Below are 25,957 nucleotides of genomic sequence, written 5' to 3' on the forward strand. Positions count from 1 at the left end.
AGGAAACATATTCATTTGAAACAGGCTGGCCAGAAAAGTCCATGAGATTCTATATGCAAGGCTAGAGGAGTGCAATGCCAGCCAAGAAAACAAAACTAAGTACAATGCTGAGTTCAAACCCTGATAGTGACAAAAAATTATAGTATACACACACATATACACACACATACACATATGTAAAATTCTCTTGTAAAAACCCCTTGATAAAATTAAATACATGACAGAGGAGGTGAGTTGACGAGGCACATCATTGTATGCCAGTATGGAAATATCACAAAGAAAACCACCCTTACACAACTATATATATGATTAAAAAATCATTAGCTGATCAAAGGCTCTACAATAGATGAGTGAATACCAAAAACATGGTACCAATACACAATGAATTCTATAGCCATTAGAAAAAAAATAATATTAGGGGGCCAGGAGTTTGGTCCAATGGTAGAGTGCACAAAGACCTGGATTTGATTCCTTGGTACCACATACACAGAAAAAAGCCAGAAGTGGTGCTAAGGCTCAAATGGTAGAACTCTAGCCTTGAGAAAGTCCAAGGACAGTGCTCAGGCCCTGAGCCCAAGCCCAGGATTGGCAAAAAAAAAAAAAAAAAAAAAAAAGGAAAGGAAAGAAAAAAGAAAAGAAAAAAATAATATTAGGCTGAGAACAGAGCCTAATGGTAGAAGGCTTACCTAGCATGCACAAAGCCCCAGGTTCAATTCCTTGGTACCACATACAAAGAAAAAGCCAGAAATGATACTGTGGCTCAAGTGGTAGAGCACTAGCCTTGAGCAAAAAGTATCCAAGGACAGTGCCCAGGCCCTGACTTCAAACACAGGACTGGCAAAAGAAGCAGAAGCAGAAAAAAGAGAAGGAGAAGGGGGAAAAATATTATGTTATTTGCAGGGAAATGGACGGACCTAGAACCAATCATGTTAAGTGAGGTAAGACAAGCTCAGAGTGACAACACATTTTCTTTCTTTTCTTTTCTTTTTGGGGTCAGTTGTGGGGACTTGAACTCTGGGCCTCAACATTAACCCTGAGCTCTTCAGCTCAAGGCTATTTCCCTGCCCCTTGAGCTACAGCACCATTCTGGTTTTCTGGTGGTTGACTAGAGAACATTCTCACAGACTTTAGTGTCCAGGCTGGTTTTGAACCACAATCCTCAGATCTCAGCCTCCTCAATAGCTAGGATTACAGGCATGAGTTACAATGCCAAACCATATGTTTTCTCTAATACATGGAATAGATCTGAAATACACTGGGACATGATAAATTATTCAGGGCTCTAGATACCTACACAAGGGGAGGCCAAAGGAGGATACACTTAGCAGAGGAACACAAAGGCACCATGTCTACGAGCATCTCATCATGTAAAATAATATTTACACAATGGACTCCAAGAACTGGAGGTCATTTCCTTTTTTATGGATTATAGGGCTTGAACTCAGGGCCTGGGCACTGTCCCTAAGCTCTTTTGCTCAAGGCTAGTGCCCTACCACTTTGAACCATAGCTCCATTTCCCATTTTCTGGTAGTTAATTGGAGATGAGTCTCATGGAAGCTGGGTGCCAGGATTACAGGCTCATGCTTGTAATCCCAGCTACTCATGAGGCCGAAATCTGACAATCACGGTTCAAAGCCAGCCCAGTCAGAAAAGACGGTGCATCTCTATCTCTAGTTAATCACTAGAAAACCAGAAGTGGTGCAGTGGCTCACAGTGGCAGAGTGGTAACCCTTCAGTGAAAGAGCTCAAGGAAAGACCCAGGCCCTTTGTTCAAGCCCCAGAACCGATAAGGGGGGGGGGGGGACCTCAGGGAATATTTCCTAGACATCTGGCTGTCTATGAACCACATGACCCTCAGATCTCAGCCTCCTGAGTAGCTAGAATTACAGCCAGGAGCCACCAGCACCTAGCTTTTCTTTTTGTCTTGCTTATGCAGGTAAGGGGGCAAAGAATGGGAGGGACAGGGGGCGCACAAATACAGCAGTGGTATTTAGAGATACTACATGAAAATGAACTCTACAACATATAGGTAGGACAGGAAAGAAAAATTGTTGAAAAAGAAAATGCACTCATTGGGGATAGGGTATGACTCAAATGACAGAGCATTTGCCCAGCAAATGTTAAGTCCTGAGTTCAAACACTAGTGCCATAATTTTTTTGGAGTGTAGGGGGGTCACAGGGCTTGAATTCTGAGCCTGGGCACTGTCCCTGAGCTACTCAGCTCAAGGCTACCGCGCTACCCCTGAGCCACGGGCCCCACTTCCCGTTTTCTAGTGATTAATTGGAGATAAGAGTCTCCTTCTTGGGGCTGGGAGTTTGGCCTAGTGGTAGAGTGCTTGCCTAGCATGCACGAGGACCTGGGTTCGATTCCTTGGTACCACATGCATAGAAAAAAGCCAGAAATGGTGCTGAGGCTCAAGTGGTAGAGTTCTAATCTTGAGAAAGTCCAAGGACAGTGCTCAGGCCCTGAGCTCAAGCCCAGGACAGGCAAAAAAAAAAAAGGTCTCCTTTAGAGCCTAGGCTGGCTTAGAACTATGATCCTCAGATCTCAGCATTCTGAGTAGCTAGGATTACAGGTGTGAGCCACAGCACCTGGCAAAAAGTTTTTTTTTTTTCATGTACTCGTTACATGATTTGTTACTGCAACCACTCTGTACATCACCTTTATAACAATCAATCAATACACAAATACATAAAAACCTTTAACTCAGTTCCTATTCTAGCTACTCAGGAGGCTGAGCTCTGATGATCTCAAAAAGCTAACCAGTCTGGGCAGAAAAGTCTGTGAGATATGTAGAATCTATCTCCAATTAATCACCAGAAATGAAGCTGTGGCTTAAGTGGAAGAGAGCTAGTCTTGAGCAAAAACATCACAGTGCCCAGGCCCTGAGTTCAAGCCCCAGGCATGGCAAAAAAAAAAAAAACCAACCCAAAATCTTTAATAACTGAACACCAGTGGCTCATACCTGTAATCCTAGCTACTCAGGAGGCTGAGCTCTGAGGATCACAGTTCAAAGCCAGCCTGGGCAGGGAAAGTCCATGAGACTTTTACCTTACCTCCAATTAACCACCATAAAAACAAAAGTGAGTTGTGGTAGAGTGCTAGGTATAGGATTTGGGCCATGAATTCAAGCCCCATGACAGACCCCACCAGACCCCACGCCACCCCCCCAAAAAACCCTTTAAATACATACATAAATAGCTTGAAAGTAATATAAGGCAAAGATGATTGTTTCTCCTTTAGTATCAATTCAATTAGTTTAAGTGCATATGGCTGTGTCATACCTGAACTAATCACCCATCTTAGGCAAAATTGCAAAGATGGCCATAGCAGGTCCACTTAGGGAAATTAAGAAGTATTAGATAAGAAACATTAGAGGACTGTGAATGTGGCTTAGTGGTAGAGTGCTTGCTTAGCATACATGAAGCCCTGGGTTCGATTCCTCAGTACCATATCCATAGTAAAAGCCAGAAGTGACGCTATGGCTTAAGTGTTGGCCTTGAACTAAAGAAGCTCAGGAGTTCAAGCCCCAAGACTGGCAAAATAAATAAATAAACAGTCTCTCTGTCGGGCATGGTGGCTCACGCCTGTAACCCCAGCTACTCAGGAGGCTGAGATCTGAGGATCGAGGTTCAAAGCCAGCATGGGCACTAAAGGACCTGAGACTCTTATCTCCAATTAACCTCCAGAAAACGAGAGTAGGGTGATAGCCTTGAGCTGAAGCACTCAAGAACACACCCAGGCCTAGTTCAAGCCCCATGACCCACCAAAAAAAAAAAAAAAGAAAGAAACATTAAGAGACAAAAGTAGAAGTGCAAAAACCAATTCATCATAATCAGTAGAAACCTTGGGCTCTACTAGCAGAGATTTGCAATAGAGCAAAATCTTGATACATAAGGCCATATAATGTGAAGCTAATTGAAAGGACCTCTAGGATATTGAAACAAAAGCCATATAATGAATGATTGTTGTCCTTAATGTACTATGTTGTCTCTCATCTCCTTTGCTGTCGCTTGGTTATCTCATATTGGTATAGTATCTCACTTTGTTATCTGATATATTGAATTTATTTGTATTTGGATATTTGAAATTTGATAGGGAAGGGGGGAAAACCAAGACGGGTGGGGGGTGTGGGAAATGGGTACCAAGACATGTGAAAGGGTATCAATGTATGTGAATTAATGCACCTTCTATCTGGCAAATATCATGTAACCCTTTTACTAATTACAATAAAAAAAAAAAGAAGGTAAAAAAAAAATAATAATAAATAAATAAATAAATAAAGTACTACCTTTTAGTTTGGTGTAGTTGTGAAGGAGTGGATCTGCAGACACCATGCAAGGCCACCAGGGGTAACCAGACACTTTGGACCACACTAAATCACCCACACTGTATTTCAACAAGTGGTCTTTGTCTCTGCCAGTGTTAGAACAGGACTCTTTCTTCACTGAAATCTAGAAGTAAAAACAAAAGACAAACATTAACATCCAATAACTACTTCTAAATACAATTTTTCACCTACTTATATGACCAAGAATTCATCAGGCTGAAATGAAAAGGTCAAAGCACACATGATGGTTGAGGGTAACACTCAATAATAAGCGTACTACATGCACAAGACCCTGAGTTCAATCCCAGCACCACAAGAAAATACAAAAGCAAACCTTCCAAGAACATGCTCTCCTTACCTTTTGTTTTGTTTTGTTTTCCAGTCCTGGGGCTTGAACTCAGAGCCTGAGCACTGTCCTTGAGCTTTCTCAAGGCTAGCACTCTACCACTTTAAGCCACAGCACCACTTCTGGCTTTTTCTGTGTATGTGGTTCCGAGGAATCGAACGCAGGGCTTTGTGCATGCTAGGGGAGCACTCTACCACCAGATCTTGCTCCTGATCCTTATCCTACTTTAGATCCTCGCCTCAATGTCACTTCATCACAATTTTTGACCCCTAAAAGGCCCACACAGTATCTAGTTGAGTTTTCAACAATACAAAATGTCTCTCTGGCTGGGTACAGTGGCGCACGTCTGTAATCCTAGCTACTCAGGAGGCTGAGATCTGAGGACCCTGCTTCAAAGCCAGCCCAGGCACCAAAGTCCGTGAGACTCCTCTCCAATGAAACCGGAAGTGGTGCTATGGCTCAAAGGGTAGGGTGGTAGCCTTGAGCTGAAGAGCTCAAGGACAATGCCCAGGCCCAGAGTTCAAGCCCTATAACTAACAAAAAAAACAACAAAAAAAGTTTCACTGTGAACCAATTTTCTTAACTTAGCAGATGGCCTTCAATGGAACCTGAAATCTATACTGGTCCTGGCCCCAGTAAAATATCTGCTATTCAGTCTTTCAAGGCACATGAAGATACCCTGTGCTGAGGCAGGGGCCCCAGCTACCACTCGTGCTCTGAGTGCTAAGAGCTCTATACGTCTCAGTTTCTCCATCTCTGGAACTTAAGCAGCTGTTGAGGCTGAATTCCTCCCCAAAGGCAAATCCTTGTGAGGCCTCTCTGGAGTCTCTTCTCTTTGGAAGCACAGCTCACGCTATCTGAGGCATTTGTGCCAAATCTCCAGGAGGCAATCATCTGCAAGACCGCTGTTTGAGCCTCTGAGTAGATAGTGATGTGGGCAGGGAGGATAAAGGCAACACACCTGCATGGCACAGCTTTGCTCCCACTTCTCAGAGGACACAATGTCAAGTCTCACAGGACCCCCTGGTTTCCACGGACTGTTAAACTTAAGAGTGCCTGAGAGGCAAGGTCTATGAAAGCAGTGCATTTGAAGCTGTCTATCAAGGACATGGAAATTCATGTGCCTGGATTCAGAAATTGGTTTTACCCATTTTTACTACTTTAGAATTTTTTTTGGGTGGGGAGGACAGTCCTGGGTCCTGAACTCAGGGCTTGGCCACTGTCCCTGAGCTTCTTTTGCTCAAGGCTAGCACTCTACTACTTCCAGCTTTTCGTTTCTGTGGTACTGAGAAACGGAACCCAAGGTTTCATGCTAGACAAGCACTCTATCACTACGCCACATTCCAGCCCACAGTCCTGACCTCTTAACCTCCACTGGCCCCTCAAGTGGCAGAGAAGGCAGCTAAAGACCTAAAGCAGGCAACAGCCACACATGGCACTTGTGTAACTTGTGTGACAGGTGGCTGAGGTCTGACTTGTCACAAAGGTTCCAGGTAAGAAGAAAGCCAGCGGCCGCCAGCACCAGGCCATTCCCAGCCCTTTCTAAGTACACATATGAAGGCATCTCACAAGGGTCTGCGCTCACTGTTCTTGTCACACGAGCTGACGGAAACCCTCAGATACCTTTTTTTCTGCAGGACTTGAGATCTTAGACACTAGAGCTGCTTCCACAAGGCCTTGCTCCAGTAAGGAGTCATACTTTATGCTCCTCTTCCTGTTCCTCCTCGCTTTGTTCTCCAATTTTTGTCCATTTTCTTCCAATTGAGACATTTCAGCAGCACTGTCACCACAAATGGAAGATTCAAAGAGAGGCTTCCCATTCATGTACGTTTTGGTAATTTTCAGCTTAATTTCTGGAGAGCCATTTTTGACAGGGGTGGTGTTGGGGGGTGTCCCAATTCCTTTTGCTTCCTGGGATTCAAAACACAATTTGGCATCATGAGCATCAGGCTCTCCGTTGAACACTCGGGATGTAAGATCCTTCAGCTTCTCAGCAGGAATAAAAGGAAGTGCCTCATGGCCATTGAACTTCTGCATGACCCCCTCCTGCAGGCTGTTTGAAAGCTGAGCTCTGCTGAGGAAGACAGAACACTCGTGATTCACGTCACAGTTCTGAGTCTTTCCATTTCCATTGCCAAGGATTTCTGGTGTCTGCTTCATTTTCATGCACTTTGCAACTTTCTGAACAGAAAGGGGACTTTTCTTGATGCTAAATTCCATCCAGCCTAGAAGCTTTGATTCTCAGAACACTACAATAATAAAAAGAAAAACATTGTGTTACACAAGTAGAACAACTACTCTACAAATTGGGAGGGGAGAAGTGATTTTGTTTGTTAAGGCCATTTATGTTTTATATAACGGTAAGTTTCAGGAGGCTGTTCAAATTAATACAGCTGAAAGGACACAAGGAATCATTTGTAAAAGGAAAAGTAGGACAGCCTGTCCAGAGAACCCACAACTTAACCTGTACATTTACAGCAGATGCTGTCCCCCGCCCCAGCACCTGTGCAGGTAAAGGAGCTAATACAGCTGGGCACCGGCCGTTCACATCTGTATTGGGCCACTCAGAAGTCCGACATCAGAAGGATCAAAGGGTGAAGTCAGTCCAGATGGAAAAGCTCACAAAATTCCACCTCCAATTAACCAGCAAAAAGGAGGGCTAAGGGCCAGGAGTTTGGCCTAGAGGTAGAGTGCTTGCCTAGCATGGGCGAAGACTGGTGTTCCATTCCTCGATGCCACATACATAGAAAAAGGCAGAAGTGGTGCTGTGGTTCAAGTGGTAGAGTTCTAGCCTTGAGAAAGTTCAAGGACAGTGCTCAGAACCTGAGCTCAAGCCTAGGACTGGGGAAAAAAAAAAAAGTGGGGCTGAAGGCGGGCCTCAAGGCGTAAAAGGACAAGCCATGAAACTTACAAGATCCTGGGTTGAAGCCCTGCTAAGCAGTAGCTTGAGCTGAAGAGCTTAGTGCCCAGGCCCAGAGTTCAAGACACATGACCAAAAAAAAAAAGGTGGGTGGGTGGGTGCACCTGGGAATGTGGGAATGTGGCTTACTGGTAGAGGCTTGCCTAGCATGCTTGAGGCCCTAGATTTGATTCTCCAATACCATAAACAGAAAAGGACAGAAGCAGCGCCGTAGCTTAAGTGGCAGAGTGCTAGCCTTGAGCAAAAGAAGCTCAGGGACAGTGCCCAGGCCCTGAGTTAAACACCAAAAATAAAACAAAATAAATTTTAAAAAAGAACCAACAATATATGCAGCAGCTAACACAAGGCGACACACAGGAAAAAGGACAATAGAAAAGAGCTTAAAGCAAAATATATTGGGCGTTGGTGGCTTATACTGTAATCCTAGCAAAAAGGTGAAATCAGAGGATTGTTTGAAGCCAGCTCAGGAAGGCAAGTCCCTGTGGCTCTTTATCAACTTCCACAGAAAGCCCCAAGCGGGGCTGTGGCACAAGTGGTAGAACGTTACCTTTGTTCAGCACAAACGCTCAAGGACAGCACCCAAACCCTAAGTTTGAACCCCAGGAGCACTCACAAACAGAACAGCCAGCTCCTGTAATTCTAGCCTCTCAGGAAGTTGGGATCTAAGGATCAAAGCCAGCCAGGCACAAAAGTGTGTGATACTCCTATCTCTAATAAACCACCAGAAAAGTGGAAGTGAGCTGGGGGTTCAAAGTGGCAGAGCGCTAATCTTTGGCTGAAGAGCTCAAAGACAAGGCTCAGGCCCAGAGTTCAAGCCCCATGACTGACAACAACAACAACAGAAGAAAAAGAAAGAGAAAGAAAACAAAACCCCACAACTCCAGCTTAGTTTCATGTGCCCAGACAATCCTACAATGCCAACATACACAGAGAAATGTTTTGTTTGACCATAACAAAAGGTTTTTTTTTAAGGTATATCAAATTAGCCCTTTTCCAAATTATATGAGGCAAACTATCCTACAGGGAGTACTATAAATTTATTTACAAATAAAAACATAAAATCTTAAGACAGTTTTTTGGTTTGTTTTTTTTTCCAGTCCTGGGGGTTTGGGCATTGTCCTTGAGTTTTCTCAAGGCTAGTACTCTGCCACTTGAGCCACAGCACCACTTCTGGCTTTTTCTGTTTATGTGGTACTGAGGAATCGAACCCAGGAGAGGGCTTTATGCATGCTGGGCATGCACTTTGTTACTAAGCCACATTCCCAGCCCATGGGCATTTTTTTTTTTTCAATTTAAAACTATCTGAAGTAATTAGAAAAGAACCGAAAGCATGAGAAAATGATGGGAGTTTTCAAATAAAAAGAGCAAGACAGGCACGGCAGCTCACCCTGTCATCCTAGCTACCCAGGAAGCTGAGAAGTGAGCATCTGGTTCACAGCCAGCCTGGACACAAAAGTCCATGAGACTCTTATGTGGTTCCAGGGAGTAGGTTGGTAGCCTTGGGCTGAAGAGCTCAGGGACAGAGCCCAGCTCCAGAGTTCAAGCCCTATGACACACACACACACACACACAAAAAGAGAATCTAATGGAAATCATATGCTGGTGCTGGTGGTTCACACCTGTAATCCTGGCTATTCAGCAGGCTATTCAGATCTTAGGAGGGCAGTTCAAAGCTGGCCCAGGGAGGGATGTCTGAGCCTCTAATCTCCTATTAACTACCAGAAAACTGGAAGTAGAGCTGTGGCTCAAAGTGGTAGGGTGCTAGCCTTGAGCAGAAAAGCTCAGGGACAGAGCCCAGACCTGATTAGGTTCAAGCCCTGCAACAGACTACCCCCGCTCCCCCCCCCAAATTCCATAACTAAGAAAAAAATGTATCTACAATCAAATTTTCAATATATATGGTCTTTTTTTGGGGGGGGGGGTCATGGCGCTTGATCTCTGGGCCTGGACACCATCCCTGAGCTCTTCAGCTCAAGGCTACCGCCCCACCTCTTGAGCTACAGCTCCACTTCTGGTTTTCTAGTGATTAACTGGAGGTAATCACTAAATGGGGTGTCTTTGAACCCCAATCCTCAGATCTCAGCCTCCTGAGTAGCTAGGATTACAGGTGTGAGCCAGCACACCTGGCTAATATATATGGTCTTTAATAGCATGCTAGAGATGACAGAAGAAGGGCCAGGAGCATGGTCTAGTGGTAGAGTGCTTGTCTAGCATACATGAAGCTCTGGGTTTGATTCCTCTTTATTATATTATATATACAGAAAAAGCTGGAGATGCTGCTGTGGCTCAAGTGGTAGAGAGCTGGCCTTGAGAAAGCCCAAAGACAGTGCTCAGGTACTGAGTTCAAGCCCCCAGGACTTGCCAAAAAAAAAAAGGCCAGGTGAGGTGGCTCACGCCTGTAATCCTAGCTACTCAGGAAGCTGAGATCTGAGGTTTATGGTTCAAAGCCAGCCTGGGCACTAAAATCAGTGAGACTCTTTATGTACAGTTAACCACCAGAAAACCAGAAGTGGCTCTGTGGCTTGAAGGGTAGTGTGGTAGCCTTGAGCTGAAGGGCTCAGGGACATTGCCCAGGCCCAGTGCTCAATGTAATACTTGGAGTAGAGATTAGAGAGGATGGGGAAAGCAAGGGTTTATCCCCTTAGCCATGTTGTTGGTGAAGATGGGATCTGTTTTTGCTTTTGATGTTTTTCTGGGTTTTTTTTGTTTGTTCATTTATCTGGGGGTGAGGAGGGTAAAAGGGGTCACAGAATTGGAGGGACAAAGGGTAAACAAATACAGCAGTGATACTCAGTAGATACTATGTTGAAAATGAACTATACAACTTGTAGGAGAGGATGACAAGGGAAAAACTGGGACAGAGCAAAGGAAGAAGTCATACTGCCCCAAAAGAAATGTACCTATTACTTGACTTATGAAATAGTAACCCCTCTGTATACCACCTTAATAGTAACAATACTTTTTTGTTGGTGGTGGTCACAGAGCTTGAACTCAGATCATGGGCATTGCCCCTAAGCTTTGGTGTTCAGGGCTAGCACTCTACCACTTTGAGCCACAGCTCCATTTCCAGTTTTCTGATAATTAATTAGAGATAAGAATCTCACCATCTTTCTAATCTGGGCGGGTTCTGAACCATGATCTCAGCTTCTGGAGTAGCTAGACTTGCAGCCATGAGCTACCAGTACCTGGACTAACAATTTAAAAATAAACAAAAAAGAAATAGAAGTATTCACACACACACACACACACACACACACACGTGAGCGAGCGCGCACACACACACGCACACACACACACACGCGAGCTCACGCGTGCGCACCTCCGAGCAGGTTAACTAAAAACCGACACCTGGTGAGTCTTAGCTTTTATTTCCTGCTTGGAGCAGGAAATGATTCTCTTCTATTTTCCCTTATTCTAACCCTGCTAAACACTAAAAACCTTGTCAACACGCACACAGACACACACACACATCCTAGACATGGAGTGTTGAAACTACAGAACACAAAGGATAAAAAAAAAAACTTAAACCATGGGCTGGCTCACGCCTGTCATCCTAGCTACTCAGGAGGCTGAGATCTGAGGATCGAGGTTCAGAGCCAGCCTGGGCACTAAAGTCCAATCAACCACTAGAACGCTGGAAATGGGGCTATGGCTCAAGGGGTAGGATGGTAGTTGAGCTGGAGAGCTCAAGGACAGTGCCTAGGCCCAGAGTTCAAGCGCCATGACAGGGCGGGGGGGGGGGGGGGGGGGGGGGGGCGGGATCTTAAAACCTAACGAGCAGCCAGGTACAGTTGCCTGTAATCCTACTTGAGATCTAAGGATTGTGGGTCAAAGTCAGCCCGGCAGGAGAGCCCCTGAGACTTTATTTCCAATTAACCACCAGAAAACTGGAAGTAAACGTGTGGTTAAAGCACTAGCCTTAAGAACAAAAAAAGAAAATCCACATACAGTACTAGTCTAACTTAGAAAAATGTTTTTGGGTTGTGTGCCTGTTGTTTTGTCTTTTTTTGCCAGTACCAGGGCGGGCTTCAGTTCAGTGCCTAGAGCTCTCAGCTTTCTTGCTCACTGCTGGCATGCTACCCTTTGAAGCCTATCTCCAATTCCAAATCTACATATGGGAAGGGTAACAATGAAGCAATGCCTTCCAAGTTTAAAAAAAAATCAATTTCAAATCTACTAAATAAAATACTCAGCCAACCTATCCATCATGTTTTCAGTACAGAACAGTTCATTTTGGCACATAAGGTCTCAAATATGTTACCACCCACACACAATAAGATAACTACCAGAAGGTGTATTACTAAACATGAAGGTAAATCATGGAAGGCATTAGCTCCTAGGAACAGACTCCATTTCAGAAAATGGGAATATCTGTGTACAAGCAAAGCGAGTCCAGTCCACAGCCTAGAGAAGGGTTAAGAGAAAAGGCAGAAATGACAGATTCAGTATGATTGGCCATCTCAAAAGGCTCCTTTGATGGTTCAAGAAATAAAACTATGAGATGAATTAGTATAAGGCATATTAAGCAAACAAAATTACTACGAGGAGCTGGGCACGGTGGCTCACACCTGTATCCTAGCTACTCAGAAAGCTGAGACATGAAGACCAAGGCTCAAAGCCAGCCTCGATACAAAAGGATCTGAGACTTATCTCCAATTAACCTCTAGAAAGTGGAGGCCGGGAGTTTGGCCAAGTGGTAGAGTGCTTGCCTAGCATGCACAAAGACCTGGGTTTGACTCCTCAGTACCACATACATAGAAAAAAAGCTGGAAGTGGTGCTGAGGCTCAAGTGGTAGAGCTCTAGCCTTGAGAAAGGCCAAGGACTTTGCTCAGGTCCTGAGTTCAAGCCCCAGGACTTGGTGGGGGGGAGGGAGGGAGGAGGGAGATACTGAGTTGGGCACATGGCTCAAGTAGAAAAATATCTACCTACCAAGCATGAGGCCCTGACCTCAAATTCCAGTTTCACAACCTCCTCCTCATCAGCTACCATCCCCACTATCAGGTAAGAGCTGAACAAAATAATAATTTATAAACATTCATTTAAAACCAAAATTGCAAGTAACTGTGACCAAGAAAGAAGCACTGTTCCCATAAACTGACTTACAGAACTGTAACGCCTTGTACAACTTTAAAAAATAACAATGAAATAAATAAAAATAAGCTGGGCTCTGAAGGCTCACATCTTTAATCTTAGCTAATCAGGAGGCTGTGCTCTTAAGACTGAAGTTCAAAGCCAGCCCACCCAGTAAAGTCTATGAGACTTTTTTTTGTTTTGGGGGGGGCTAGCCCTGGGGCTTGGGGCCTGGATACTGTCCCTGAGATTTTTTTGCTCAAGGGTAGCACTTGAGCTTCTACCACTTCTGTTTATGTGGTACTGATGAATCGAACCCTGGGCTTAGTTCATCCTAGGCAGCACTCTACCACTAAACCATATTCCTAGCCCAACTCTGTGAGAGACTCTTTTATCTCCACAACACTAAAGGGAAGGGGGGAGGGGAAGCAGAGAAGCAGGCCGGGAGTTTGGTCTGGTGGTAGAGAGCTTGCCTAGCATGCAGGAAGACCCAGGTTTGATTCCTCGGTACTACATACATAAAAGAAAGCCAGAAGTAGTGCATGACTCAAGTGAGAGAGCACTAGCCTTGAGCACAAGAAGCTGAAGGACAGCATTTAGACCCTGAGTTCAAGCCTCCAAAATATTTATCAAAGTAGCAATAATGACCAGGGTCTCCTCCAAAAGAAAGTAGAGAAAGTACAAACTTTCTCTAGTGATACACCCCTCAGCACAGTCCTGGGGAAAACACCAGACTCCTCAGTGATTTAGCTCACAAAGTCACTGAAATCCCTGGGCACTTGAGAACACCCTACTATCTGATAAATACACTAGTCTAGACTTCAAAAGTCAACGTTGGACACACAACATTACTAATATTTGTTTCAAAGAAGTTGTAAGGAGTTGAGCTCCCCCACACCACCGTGGGAATTTGGGCCTGGACACTGTCCCTGAGCTCTTCAGCTCAAGGCTAGCTAGTGCTCTACCACTAGAGCCACAGCACCACTTCCTGCTTTCTAGAGGTTCATTGAAGATAAGAGTCTCACAGTCTTCAGTGCCTGGGCTGGCTTTGAACCTGGATCCTCAGATCTCAGCCTCCTGAGTAGCTAGGATTACAGGTGTGAGCCACCGCAATCAGCCAACTTTTTTTTTTGGGGGGGGGGGGCAGTCCTGGGGCTTGATCTTAGGGTCTGGGCACTAAGGGTCCTTGGACACTTTTTGCTCAAGGCCAACGTTCTACCACTTGAGCCACAGAACCACTTCTGGCCTTTTCTGTGTACATGATACTAAGGAACCGAACTCAGGGCTTCATGCATGCTAAGAGAGCACTCTATCACTAGGCCACACTCCAGGCCCCCAACCATTATTATTATTATTATTAATGTCAGTACTGGGGTTTGAATTCAGGACTTCACACTCTTGGCATGCTTCTTCACTGCTGACACTCCACTATTTGAGCCAGGCTGCCAGTCTAGACTCACCACACCCAACCTCAGAATTCTGAAACTTAATAAAACCATTATTACAGCCAAAAAAAATTTTTTTGTTACTAATAAGCCAGGTGAGGGCCGGGAGTTTGGCCTAGCAGTAAAGTGCTTGCCTACCATGCACGAAGACCCGGGTTCGATTCCTTGGCACCACATACATAGAAAAAAAAAAAGCCAGAAGTGGTGCTGAAGCTCAAGTGGTAGAGCTCTAGCCTTGAGAAAGTCCAAGGACAGTGCTCAGGCCCTGAGCTCAAGCCCAGAACTGGCAAAAAAAAAAAAAAAAGCTATAACTCTAGCTACTTAGGAGGCTATGGTCTAAGATTTGCAATTCAAAGCCAGATTGTGCAGACAGACCCTAGAGGATCCTGTCTCCAATTAAGCAGCAAAAAGCCAGAAGGGAAGTATGGATCAAGTAGTGGGGTGTCAGTAATGAGAAAGGCTGAGAAAGAACTCAAGACTTACAGTTCAAACCCCAATACCCAGTTTAAAATTTACAAAAAAAAAAAACAAAAACAAAAAACTCCGCAATTCACTTTTACAATACAGATAAACTAACAAAACAGGCTCGAGGCTTTCATGCCTATAGTCTAGCTCCTCAGGAGGCTGAGATCTAAGGATCAACATTCAAAGCCAACCTAGTCAGGAGAATCCACAAGACTTATATACAATTAACCACCAAAAACCTGGAAGTAGAGCTGAGTCTCAAATGGCAGAACACTAACTGAGCAAACAAGTTCAAGGGCAGTGTCCAGGTGCTGAAGTTCAAGCTTCAAGACTAACTAAATTAAAAAAAAAAATTAGTAACAATTTTTTTTTTTTTGGTGAGGGCTAAGGACGGTGGTGGAGATCAAACCTGAACCCCTGTGAGTGCTAGTTCTATTACTGAGTAGTGTTGCAACTCCTAGTTTTCCCAAATAAAAGTGGGGTCGAGTCATATCTCCAATGACCAGACCTGATTGCACATAAGCCTAACATACTCTATCAACCAATACCAACAGCCACCTCCTCCTGTTCTTTTCTGCAGAAGCGGCTGCTTTGTTTTGTGATTTCCCACGTTCTGAGTTCTGCCAATGACAAGTGTGTATAGTTTATCATCTTCCCCAGGCTATTTCCTATAAATTGGTTGTAAATCATGGAAGTCTTGTCAGATTCAGGGTGAACTTTTTTCAAGATCAAGTCACGGGTTTTCAATGATAGGATCCTTTGCATACTGTTTGTTTTTTTTTTGTCCCCTCACAGATCCCTAAAATCCAAGGGACAAAAGACAACAGGTTCTGCTCTCAGTGCCACAAAGATGGCAGGAATGTGACTTAGTAGTAGAGTGCTCGCTTAACATGCATGAAGCCCTGGATTTGATTCCTCAGTACCACATAAAAAACCCAGAAGTGTTGCTGTGGTTCAAGTGATAAGAGTACTAGCCTTTAAGCAAAAGAAGCGCCAGGACATTACCCAGACACTGAGTTCAAGCCCAGGACTGACCAAAATAATAATAATAATAATAATTTGACGAGGTTTTTTTTTTTGGGGGGGGGGAGTCAGTCCTGGGTCTTTGTGCATGCTAGGCAAGCACTCTACCACGAGGCCAAACTCCTAGCCCAGTATGAAGCTTTTTTTTTTTGTTTTTTTGGTTGTTTTTTTTTTTTGCCAGTCCTAGGCTTGAGCTCAGGGCTTGAGGACTGTCCTTGGATTTTTCTCAAGTCTAGAACTCTTACAACTTGAGCCTCAGCACCACTTCTGGCTTTTTCTAAGTACGTGGTACCAAGGAATCGAACCCGGGTCTTCGTGCATGCTAGGCAAGCACTCTACCACTTGGCCAAACTCCCAGCCCCCAGTATGAAGTTTTGAACTCAGGTGTCCACTTGGTAGATAGGCATTCTATCACTTGAGCCATGTCCCACCCTGTTTTGCTTTATTTTTCAGATAGGTTCTTGTTCCTGCATGAAGTGATCCTTTTATCTACTGTTTTTGAGCAGTTTTGATTACCAATAAACTATCACAACCAACATAGTTATTGATAGGAATTCACTGGCCTCAATCAAACCTCAATCCTCTTAGCCTCCACCTGGGATTACAAATGTGTGCTACCACATCCAGCATGGTTTGTCTTGACTTTTGACTAGCAGACCAAATTGTATACAATCAAGTCTTTCGAAAGCTATACTGCAACTAATATTCAAGTAAAAATGTTTAAAAATCAACACTTAAGTTGGGCACGGTGGCTCATGCCTGTAATCCTAGCTACTCAGGAGGTTGAGATCTGAGAATCGTGGTTCAAAGCCAGTCCAGGCACTAAAGTCTGTGAGACTCATCTCCAATTAATCACCAGAAAACCAGAAGTGATGCTGTGGCTCAAGGGGTAGGACAGACGGTAGCCTTGAACTGAAGAGCTCGGGGACAATGCCCAGGCCCAGAGTTCAAGACCCACGACCCCCAAATTTTTTTTTCTCTCCACGTTTACTGTAAAGGTTCCCCAAGAGGAATAAGCCATATCAAGAGGGTTTGTACCTGTGGCTCATGACTGCAGTCATAAGCATTCATGAAGCTGAAAGCTAAGGATCAAGGTTCGAAGCTAGCCTGGGCAAGAAAAATCCATGAGACAAATCCTCACTTAACCATACACCCACACACCCACGTCTTAAGAGTAGAACAGCAGCTCAAAGTGGTAGATGGCTAGCCTTAAGCATAAAAGACCAAGGGTAATGTCCAGGCCCTAAATTCAAGCCTCAGGTTTGGCACCAAAGGGAGGGGGGGAGGGGTTGTGGAGCGTGCTGGTAGCAGGTTGTCAGAAGCTTATATCTATAATCCTAATTACTCAGGATATTGAGATCTGAGGAGCAAAGTCTGAAGCCAACCCCAGCAGCAAAGTCCATGAGACTTTTATCTCCAATTAACCACAAAAAGACAAAAGTGGACCTCTAGTTCAAGTAATAGCCTGGGGCAAAAAAGCTTGGGGACTGTGTCCAGGCCCTGAGTTCATGCCCCAGGATGGGCACAGGGGAAAAAAAGACAGTCTGTACAGTCACACCTAATCCTCCAGGGCTTTGGTGTCAACTCTCACCCTCCTATTTTACTTTCTCCAGTGATTAAAAAAAAAAAAATCAACAATGTAATGCATACAGAAACACTTGCTCCACATTGTCTATTATTTGTTGCACTTATATGGTTGAAATGTTTCCTGGCTATTTCCATTTAACATTTCAATAAGGCATAATGAGCACAAGAAACTACCCTACCAGGGAAGCCTAGGCTTGCCTCCCCAGTTAAGAGCCAAGTGGTCCAAGCCTGACTTCTCTCCTTTCATACTCAGTTCTTTGAACCTTTTCTGCTCCAACATGATTAAAAAAAAAAAAAAACGTTGGGAGTTTGGCCTAGTGGTAGAGTGTTTTGCCTAGCATGTATAAAGACTCCGGTTCAGCATGTACGAAGTCTCTGGTTCAATTCCTCAGTACATAGAAAAAAAGAAAAGAAAAAGCCGGGTGCTGGTGTCTCACACCTGTAATCCTTGCTACTCAGGAGACTGAGATGAGGATCATTGTTCAAAGCCAGGCCAGAGTCTGTGAGACTCTTATCGCCACCAGAAAACCAGAAGTGGCACAATGGCTAATAGCTCAATAGTAGAGCACTAGCCTTGAGCTAAAGAGCTCAGAGACAGTGGCCAGGCCAAGAGTTCAAGCCCTGTGACCTCCCACCCCCCCCCCCAAAAAAGGCAACTGGGTCAGAGACTAGCACTGAGATAGGTTATTACAATTGGGGACTGGTGACTCACACTTATAATTCTAGCTCCTTGGGAGACTAAGAATGGGACAACTGGGCTGGGAATATGGCAGAGTGCTTGCCAAGCATACATGAAGCCCTGGGTTTGAATCCTCAGTGCCATAGAAACAGAAAAAGCCTGAAGTGGTGCTGAGGCTCAAGTGGTAGAGTGCTAGCCTTGAGCAAAAGCAACTCAGCGACAGTGCTCAGGCCCTGAGTTTAAGCCCCAGGACTGGCCAAAAACACAAAAGAAAAGAAAAAGAATGGGAAGACCAAGATCTGAGGCAGGCCCAGGAGAAGAGTTATGGAGACATCTCAGCCAAGAGCAGACCCAGTACCTGGACCACCCCTCCACGCTTCTGGAAGAGTGGACTGGGAGGGAGGGTCACAGTGCCAGCACAGCCCAGGCAGGTGAGTCTGAGACTCCATCTCCACAAGGGGAAGAGGGACTAGGTTGTACAAACCTGTGGTTCCAGTAACCTGATTTGGGGGTGCAGGCATCAAGAACTTATTCTAAAAACATTAAGCTTGAACTCAGGGCCTGGGTACTGCCCTTGGAATTTCTCAAAGCTAGAGCTCTGCCACTTGAGCTACAGCACCACTTCCAGCTTTTTTTCCCCTTCTATGTATGTGGTACTGAGGAATCGAACCCAGGTCTTCATGCATGCTAGGCAAGCACACTACCACGAGGCCAAACTCCTGGCCCCTCTGTATTTATTTTAAAAGCACATCCATTCACTCATTTTTTGTTTTTTTTGGAGCGGGTACGGGGGCTTGAACTCAGGGCCTGGGCACTGTCCCTGAGCCTCTTTGTGCTCAAGGTTAGTACCACTTGAGCCACAGCACCCCCCTCTGGCGTTTGAGTGGTTAATTGAAGAATCAAGAGTCTCCTGGGGCACTTTCCTGTCCCAACTAGCTTTGAGCCTCAGTCCTCAGATCTCAGCCTCCAGTAGCTAGGATTATAGACATGAGCCACTGGTGACTAGCTCTATTTATGTATGTCCTTACCTTGATGAAGAAAATAACAGTTCATACAATATGCCTGTTATTAGGGTTTTCTAGCCTCTCAGAAGCATTTCCTGGTATGTCTAATTCTACCTACTTTCACATCTTACATTTTATTGTCAAAACTGTAAAAAAGGAAGTAACTAATTAGTCCACATTCTGCCATGTGAGGAAGCCTTGTAAAACTTTACTACTTCTAGGAGAGAACATCTGAACCTCCTTTAATATGCCCACAAGGCCTTCCATTCCTGACTCCAGCTTCCATTCATTTCTACTTGGTTCCTCACATTCAGCAAGCAATGTTGAGATAGCCTTTTATAACTTGGCTGTATTAAAAACCTAAGAAGACTGAGTACTGGGAGCTGGCTCATGTCTGTAATCCTAGCTACTCAGGAGGCTAAGATCTGAGGATCTCCATTCAAAGCAAATTGGGGTGGAAAAGTCCACCAGACTCTTATCTCTAATTAACCTCCAGGAGCCAGGAGTGTGGCCTAGTGGTTAAAGTGCTTGCCTAGCATGGATTTGATTCCTCAGCACCACATACATAGAAAAAAGCTGAAAGTGGTGCTGAGGCTCAAGTGGTAGAGCTCTAGCCTTGAGAAAGTCCAAGGACAGTGCTCAGGCCCTGAGCTCAAACCCAGGACTGGCAAAAAAAAAAAAAAAAAAGAAAGAAAGAAACAAATTTTAAGAACCAACCTAGGAGTCTCTTTTCTCCTTCTCTGTATCTTCACAAACCTTATCTTAGTTTATAAGTTACATATGAGCGTATCACATTTGTGCATAAGAATTGTCCGTTATCCCTTCGAAAGTCACAAAGTTAATTGTCTGGTATTCTTACAATGGCATGTGGACCACTGAAACCAGAGACCAGAAAGTGAGGGATTTTGTTCTCAACAGAACGCAGTAGACAAAAGCTTACACACACTGACCGGAGCAATCCGTTCTAAGTCCTCTCCCTACCAGCGATCAACCCAGACTGGAGGCTGCCGGCTGCTGGCAGCGGAGAACGTGGAAGGGAAGGGAAGGAAATGACTCAAGGCGTGAGCGCTCTCCCTCGCCGGTCGGCAGTTAAGATTTGAACGCTCCCGGCGCCGCATGTCCCGCACACACGCACACAGGGTGCTCCTGTTCGGAGCCCGTGCTGGTCACAGTTAAACGTGTAATAACCCCAGCGCGTCGTAAACACTTGGGGCCATCTGAAAGTTCCCGTCTCCGCTCGCGAAGGGAATGGCTCCCAACGTAGCTTCCGCGACGCCTGCCTGTGTCAGGGAGGCAGGGCCGAGTCCCTCGAGCGCCGTGGGAGCTGGCGGAGGGCTGGCAGGCCGGCTTCTCCACGCCCCGCTGCCTACCGGTTTGGCGGCTGTTTCACCTGGACTGTCACTCTCGTTCGGGGCCGGGAAGGGGGCGAAGAGGAACCGGAGGAAAAGAAAAGGCTCGGCGGCGCCCGCGGCCCCGGGCGACCCCCGCGTCCATGTCCTTTCTACGGGAATCGAGACCCGCAGGTCCGCTCGCCGGGCTGGACGCCGCGCTCCGGCGGGCGGGGCGGGAGCGGCCGCTCCGGGGCCGGGGCTCCGCGCCCGCCGCCCGCGGCGAGCCGGGGCGGCCGGGCGGACCGCGGGCCGGGCCGCCGCGCCTCCACCTGCCCGGCCCGAGCCGCGCGGCCGGCGGGGGCGCGCCGCGCTGACCAACGGCCGCGCCGCGAGTGTCAGCGCCCGGCGCCGCCGCGCACAAAAAGCGCCGCTCGGCGGCCGCCGCCGGCCCGGCCCGGCCGCCCCTCCCACCGCGCCGCCGGGGCCCGGCGCCCCGCGCCGCACAAAGGCCCGGCCGGCCGGCCCGGCGCCGCGGGAACAAAGGCGGCCGCCCGCCGGCCCCGCACAGGTGCAGCCCCGGCCCCGCGGGCCCAACATGGCCGCGCGCCCGCCGCCCCGTTAGCCGCCGCCGGCCCTCCGCGTCCGGCAGGCGCCGCGGGCCGCGGCCTCCCGGCGTCCGGGCCTCGCCGGCGCCGCGGACCGCGCGTCCTCCCCGGGCCTCCCCGCTCCCCGGCGCCCCCCCGAGCGGGCGCCCCGCTCCTCCCGCCGCCCCCTCGGGCCCGCAGGCCTCGCGACCCCGGCCTCCCGGCCTCCCGTCCCCGCCCGGCGGCCCCGGTGACCTGCGCTGCGTCGCATCCTCGGCCGGCGGTCCGGCGGCGGCGGTCCGGCGGCGGGCGCGAGGCCGCGGAGGGCAGGGCGGCGGGAGGAGGCGGAGGGGGCGGCGGCGGCGGCGGCGGCGGCGGCGGCGGGCGCAGCGCGGCCAGGCCGAGGCTCTCCGCGCGCGGCGCCGACCCCGCCCCCGCGCCTCCCGCCCGCCGCCGCCGCCGCCGCCGGGGCCGCCGCCGCCCCCAGAAGCCGCGGGAAAAGAGCGCGCCGCTGATTGGCTGCCGCCTCACGGCGCCCGCGGACCGGGCTTTTCAAATCCGCGCCGGGGCCGCGCGCGCGCGCGGCGGGCGGCGGGCGGCGGGGCGCGCGGGGCGGGCGCCAGGCCCGAGCGCGGGTGGGGGCGGCGGGCGGGCGCGCGCCGGGCGGCCCGCGCTCCTCCGGCTCCCGCTCCTCGCCCGGCGCGCGGGCGGCGGCCAGCTCCGCGACGGCGGCGAGCCCCGGCGCGCTGACGTCACGCGCGCCGCCCCGCCGCCGCGCGCGGCCCCGGCGCCCAGCGTGGACGCGGACGCGGACGCGGGGCCCCGGCCGCGAGCGGACGCGGAGCGCGGGAGGCGGCGGCCACGCCCAGCGGCCGGGCCCTGCGTGCGGGCGGCGGGCGGGCGCCGCGAGCCCCGCCCGCGCGTCAGGACGGGGCCGTCGCCCGGGGAGCTTCCCGCCGAGCGGGACCCCGCCGGCGCCCCACCGCGACCTGCCCGGGTGGCCCGGCCCGGCCCGCCCTCGCTGCCGCCCCGCGAGCTCCACAGGTGTCCGCACTCGAGCTCAGGGCCGCAGGGGGAGCCCGGGGAGCCGAGGCCCGGGCCCTCGGGCTGGGCTGCCGGGGGCAGCGGGAGCTGGACGGCGCTGTCCGCGCCGCCCGAAGTCACCGGCCACCAGGTCTCCCACCGCACAGCCGTGTGCCCGGGCGGGGGGCCCCGGGCCCGGCACTCTACCACTCCCCTCCGCGCTAGCCGTGCCTTCTGACCCGGCCTCCGGTCTCCCTGGACCCCGGGGACGGCCCCCCCTCCTAGGCGCTGGTCTCTAAGGAGAAGAGGGACCCTGCGCGGGGGCAGCGCACATAAAAAGCCAGCCAAGGATGGGCAGAGCCCCAGGCTCGAGGACCGAGACCGCCAGGGCAGGGGGGCGAAGCTAGTCCAGCAGGGTCAGCCGCCGGTGCAGTTCCCACTGCAGTGGAACCGGCCCAAGTCGTCAGGAGGGGCCCACAAGACCTTTCAAGCCGTGTCAATCCAATGCAGTATGGTGAGTTTTGTGCAGGACGCAGGGCTCAGCCATGACCGGAAGAGATGCCCTGCAACCCCATGTTCGGTGCCAGAACTTGACTTAGGCTGCAGAGAGCTCCTGGAGGTGGTCCAGCTGGGTGGTGACCAAACCTCTAGCTGAGGTTGAAGAATAGGCTACCTCTCCTGGCCCTCACCCTTCTGTATGTTTGGGTACATCCCGAAAGCCACCTGCTTCCCCAGTACCTTTCCAGCCCCCCCCTCAGGTGGAATGCCACTACAGCCTGTTTGATTTCACAAAGTTGAAGGCAGACATATTTCCAAAAAAAAAATCTGCATTTAGACTAGTGCAATCAACATGCAAATTTATTCAGAACATGAAAGTGTGTGTTTGGATTTTCCTGAAGGAAGATATTTAAGGCTAGCTGGTCTTTTCATGCCTACTTTGAGCCTTCCTAAGGTCCCCTAAAGTTTCTCTGGTCTGCTGAGCCCATCATCCTCTGACCAGAGTGGGCAAAAAAGGAACGTGCCCACACAGGGCTGCACATGGGAAATCCTTGGGAAAAGGAGGCTTTTATTCTCAGGAGCTTACATAGCTCTTATCTCAGGTCCTGGGCAGCCTTGAGTGAATGCCTCTGTCCTACAAGGAAGCTCTCCCGGCATACAGGAGGTAAGTTCTTGAACAGGGTCCCACGCATGGCAGGCTGACAAGGGCAAGCCCCAGGCAGATCAGAGCCTTTGAGTATAGAAGCTCCAGACTGGACCCTAGTTGAATCATGAGTTGAGCAGGGCACATAGGAACAGTAGCAGCCTGGCAAATGCTTGTTTTGATTCTTTTCAGGGCTTTCATCTGAGCCAGCCGTGGTGGGACAAGCCTGAATCTCAAATGCTTGGAAGCATTTAGCAAAGCTAGCCAAACCCTGTCTCAAAGAATCCAAAAGGTTGCAGCAAGGTTGGTGATATTAGAGGGTTTGCCTAGCTCAAGGGGAGGGGCTTCTTGTTCCTTTCTGGGCCTCCACACTGGATGCTTGCACCCAGTACCTACCTGCTATGCCTACAACTCAGATACAATCTGCTGTCCACTGCTCAATGTGGTCCTGAATGAAAGCCTCTCAGCGTCCCCACTCCTCAGTTTCTTGACTCTCCTTGTAAGAGCTGTTGACAAAAGTAAGGCCCAGGCCCCTTAGCGGAAGAGCTCCTGAGACCCCGCATGGCCTCCCCTCCCCCACCAGGGCTGGGGTCCCCAGGGGCCAGGCTCATTGCTGTTTCCATGGGGATGCATGCACTCTGACCCCAGGCATTCCTCCATCCCAGGCCAGATAAAGAGGGCTTCCAAGTGGAAACGGTGGCGGGCTCAGGCTGCCCCTCCTCCCGCGCCCTAGGTGGCCCCATCTCTGAGGAAGAGAGAGGACCCAGGCAGAGGACAAGAAGGCCTTCTCCCCACCCTGACTGCTCTGCTCTCCCACCAGGCTGGGTTTGCACCATCTCTCAGCCAGGCAGGGGCCTCTTAGATCCTTCGGGGCTAAGCCACTGGAAGCAGCTATCCAGAAAGCTTTGCAAGGCCCTAGAGGCCGACTTCACTGAGTGAAGTCTGCATTGCTCAGAGGAGATGGAAGCTGGTCTCAAGTCTGTTAAGAGGCCCTCCCCTCGAGGTTTTGGCTAAGCAGCCTGAAATGCTGATCCTAGAACAAGCCAGCCGACTAGGTATCATCCCTGGAACCAAACAACTTCCTTCCAGGCCTTAGCGAGGTGAGCGCTTCCTTGCCACCGCCAGGCCCCACACAGCAGTACTGGACCTCTGGAGTGGGACCACTGGTCTTCAAGACCTAGTTCTCCCTCGTGTGGGCTTCATAGTCACCAAACAAAGTTTCTCCTTCACTGTTCTGGAGGCCAAAGCTGGAAACCTAGGTGAATACGGTTGATGTAGCAGGCTCTGAGGGGAACTCCTTCCTTTTCCACTTCCAAGCTTAAGCTTCCTGTGGCTGCCAGCAACCAGGCTTGTGTCAGCACCACTCCACCTCCAGGTCTCTCCAAGTCAGCACACCCTTATCAACCCTGGACCCACCTCAGTGGCCGCATCTCACCCCGGTGATACCTGGAAAGATCCTGTCGCCAACAAGGTCGCATTCACAGGGTTAGGAGGGGAAGGAATCTGTTAGGAGACACAATTCAATCTCTTGTATGAACCGGCTGTTGCTACTCTGTAAACTGGTTACAGCAACGGTGCCATGCCCATTTCCCTTTTCCCTGAACCATCAGGGGAAGCAATGGCTGTCAGGAAGGAGCAGCCCCCTGCAAGAGCACTGACTCTCCTCTGCCTGCCTTCCAGCTGGGGGAAGGAAGGCCTGGTGCCTCCAACACTCAGCCTTCCAGATCACAAGCTGAGGACGCACCAGCAATGAGAGCCCTCGCCGGGCCAGTGGGGTCTAGGGCTGGGCAGGACAGGCAAGCTCAAGAAAGAGAAGCCCATCGCAGAACCTGAGGACGCCTGCTGGAGGGGAGGGACCAGAGAGCCTGCAGGGGTCCATTCAGCCCAGCCTGCTTAGATCCTGCCTCAGTTCAGATCCAGCCCATTGGGTCCACCACATCCCTGGAGTAGGAGCTGCTGGCTCTGAAAGCTTGGGCTTACAGTCTGGGGAGTGGGGGTCGAGGCCCTGGGTACACCCAGAGTTCCAGTCCTCTGGGAAAGGTACAGTAAGCACGCATAAGCATACAAATGTTTCCTGGTCCCTGTGCTGCAAGCCCAGATGCTGTTTGATTTTAAAGCTCTGGGAGCCTCTGCCTCTGAAGAAAAAGAAGGAAGCAGGCAATGGGGGAAGACCTCCCCAGTCTCTGCAGTCTGCCTGGACAGCCCCAGCTTTACAGACCTACCCAGGGCCGGGCTCCAGGCCAGCCATTCAGTAAGGCTTTGTCTAAAGAAACACTTTGTTTGTTTGTTTGTTTATTACTATAAAGTGGCAGGAAATTAAAACACTAGCAGAAATGAAAAAAGTGCTTCCTAAATCCAGATTTTTCCAATTGTGTGTTGCACCACTGCTTTTCTTAACTAGTTTGGCACGTGAGTGGGAGACTGGCCATTCAAATAGACCATCCAGCTTGGGTGCTTGTGCACACAAGCTGGTAAAGGGGGTTGAACCCAGACCTTCAGGCTCTCAACTGGCAAAAATGCTCTACCACTCCCACAACTTGTAGTTTCGCTGTTTAATTAGAGATATGTTTCATAATTTTTCTGTCCCCATTAGCCTTAAAGATCCTCAGATCTCAGCCTTCTGAGTATCTAGGATTATAGGCATGTGCCATTAGTGATGTTTTGTTTATTTGGTGTTTTTGTTTTTTGCCAGTCCTGGGGCTTGAACTCAGGGTCTGGGTACTGTCCTTGGACTTTCTCAAGGCTACAGCTCTACCACTTGAGCCATGGCATTGCTTCTGGCTTTTTTCTATGTATGTGGTACCGAGGAATCAAACCTGGGTCTTAGTGCATGCTAGGCAAGCACTCTACCTCTAGGCCATACTCCCAGCCTTGTTTTCCTTTTGCCAGTCCTGGGACTTGACCTCAGGGTCTGGGCACTGTCCCTGTGCTTCTTTTGTTCAAGGAATAGTTTACTAGCACTTACACCACAGCATAACTTCCTTTTTTTTTTTTTTTTTTTTTTTGC

The 25,957-nt window shown here is 49.0% G+C and overlaps 1 protein-coding gene and 1 long non-coding RNA gene across 4 annotated transcripts in view; one reads left to right on the top strand and one right to left on the bottom strand.

Annotated features, from left to right (window-relative positions):
- The window catches only part of Nsd2 (nuclear receptor binding SET domain protein 2), a 67,643-nt gene extending 46,495 nt beyond the window's left edge, over positions 1-21,148 (bottom strand). Inside the window, 3 exon segments of the mRNA XM_090343924.1 lie at positions 4,293-4,455; positions 6,301-6,926; positions 21,042-21,148. Coding sequence (XP_090200050.1) covers positions 4,293-4,455; positions 6,301-6,897 — 760 coding nt within the window. The 5' untranslated portion in view covers positions 6,898-6,926; positions 21,042-21,148.
- Positions 21,149-22,155: 1,007 nt separating this feature from the next.
- On the top strand, positions 22,156-25,383 carry LOC150056052 (uncharacterized). 3 transcript variants are annotated; one of them, XR_016537424.1, is made up of 4 exons: positions 22,156-22,323; positions 22,910-22,971; positions 23,143-23,253; positions 24,268-25,383. It is a non-coding gene; the product is annotated as an uncharacterized LOC150056052 (long non-coding RNA). The 3 variants fall into 3 exon arrangements; XR_016537425.1 differs by lacking the exon at positions 22,910-22,971; XR_016537423.1 differs by lacking the exon at positions 22,156-22,323 and having other exon boundaries at positions 22,893-22,971.
- Positions 25,384-25,957: the final 574 nt, after the last annotated feature.

Source organism: Megascapheus bottae, chromosome 13, assembly GCF_031878675.1.
Source record: "Megascapheus bottae isolate mThoBot1 chromosome 13, mThoBot2.hap1, whole genome shotgun sequence".
Lineage (NCBI taxonomy): Eukaryota > Metazoa > Chordata > Mammalia > Rodentia > Geomyidae > Megascapheus > Megascapheus bottae.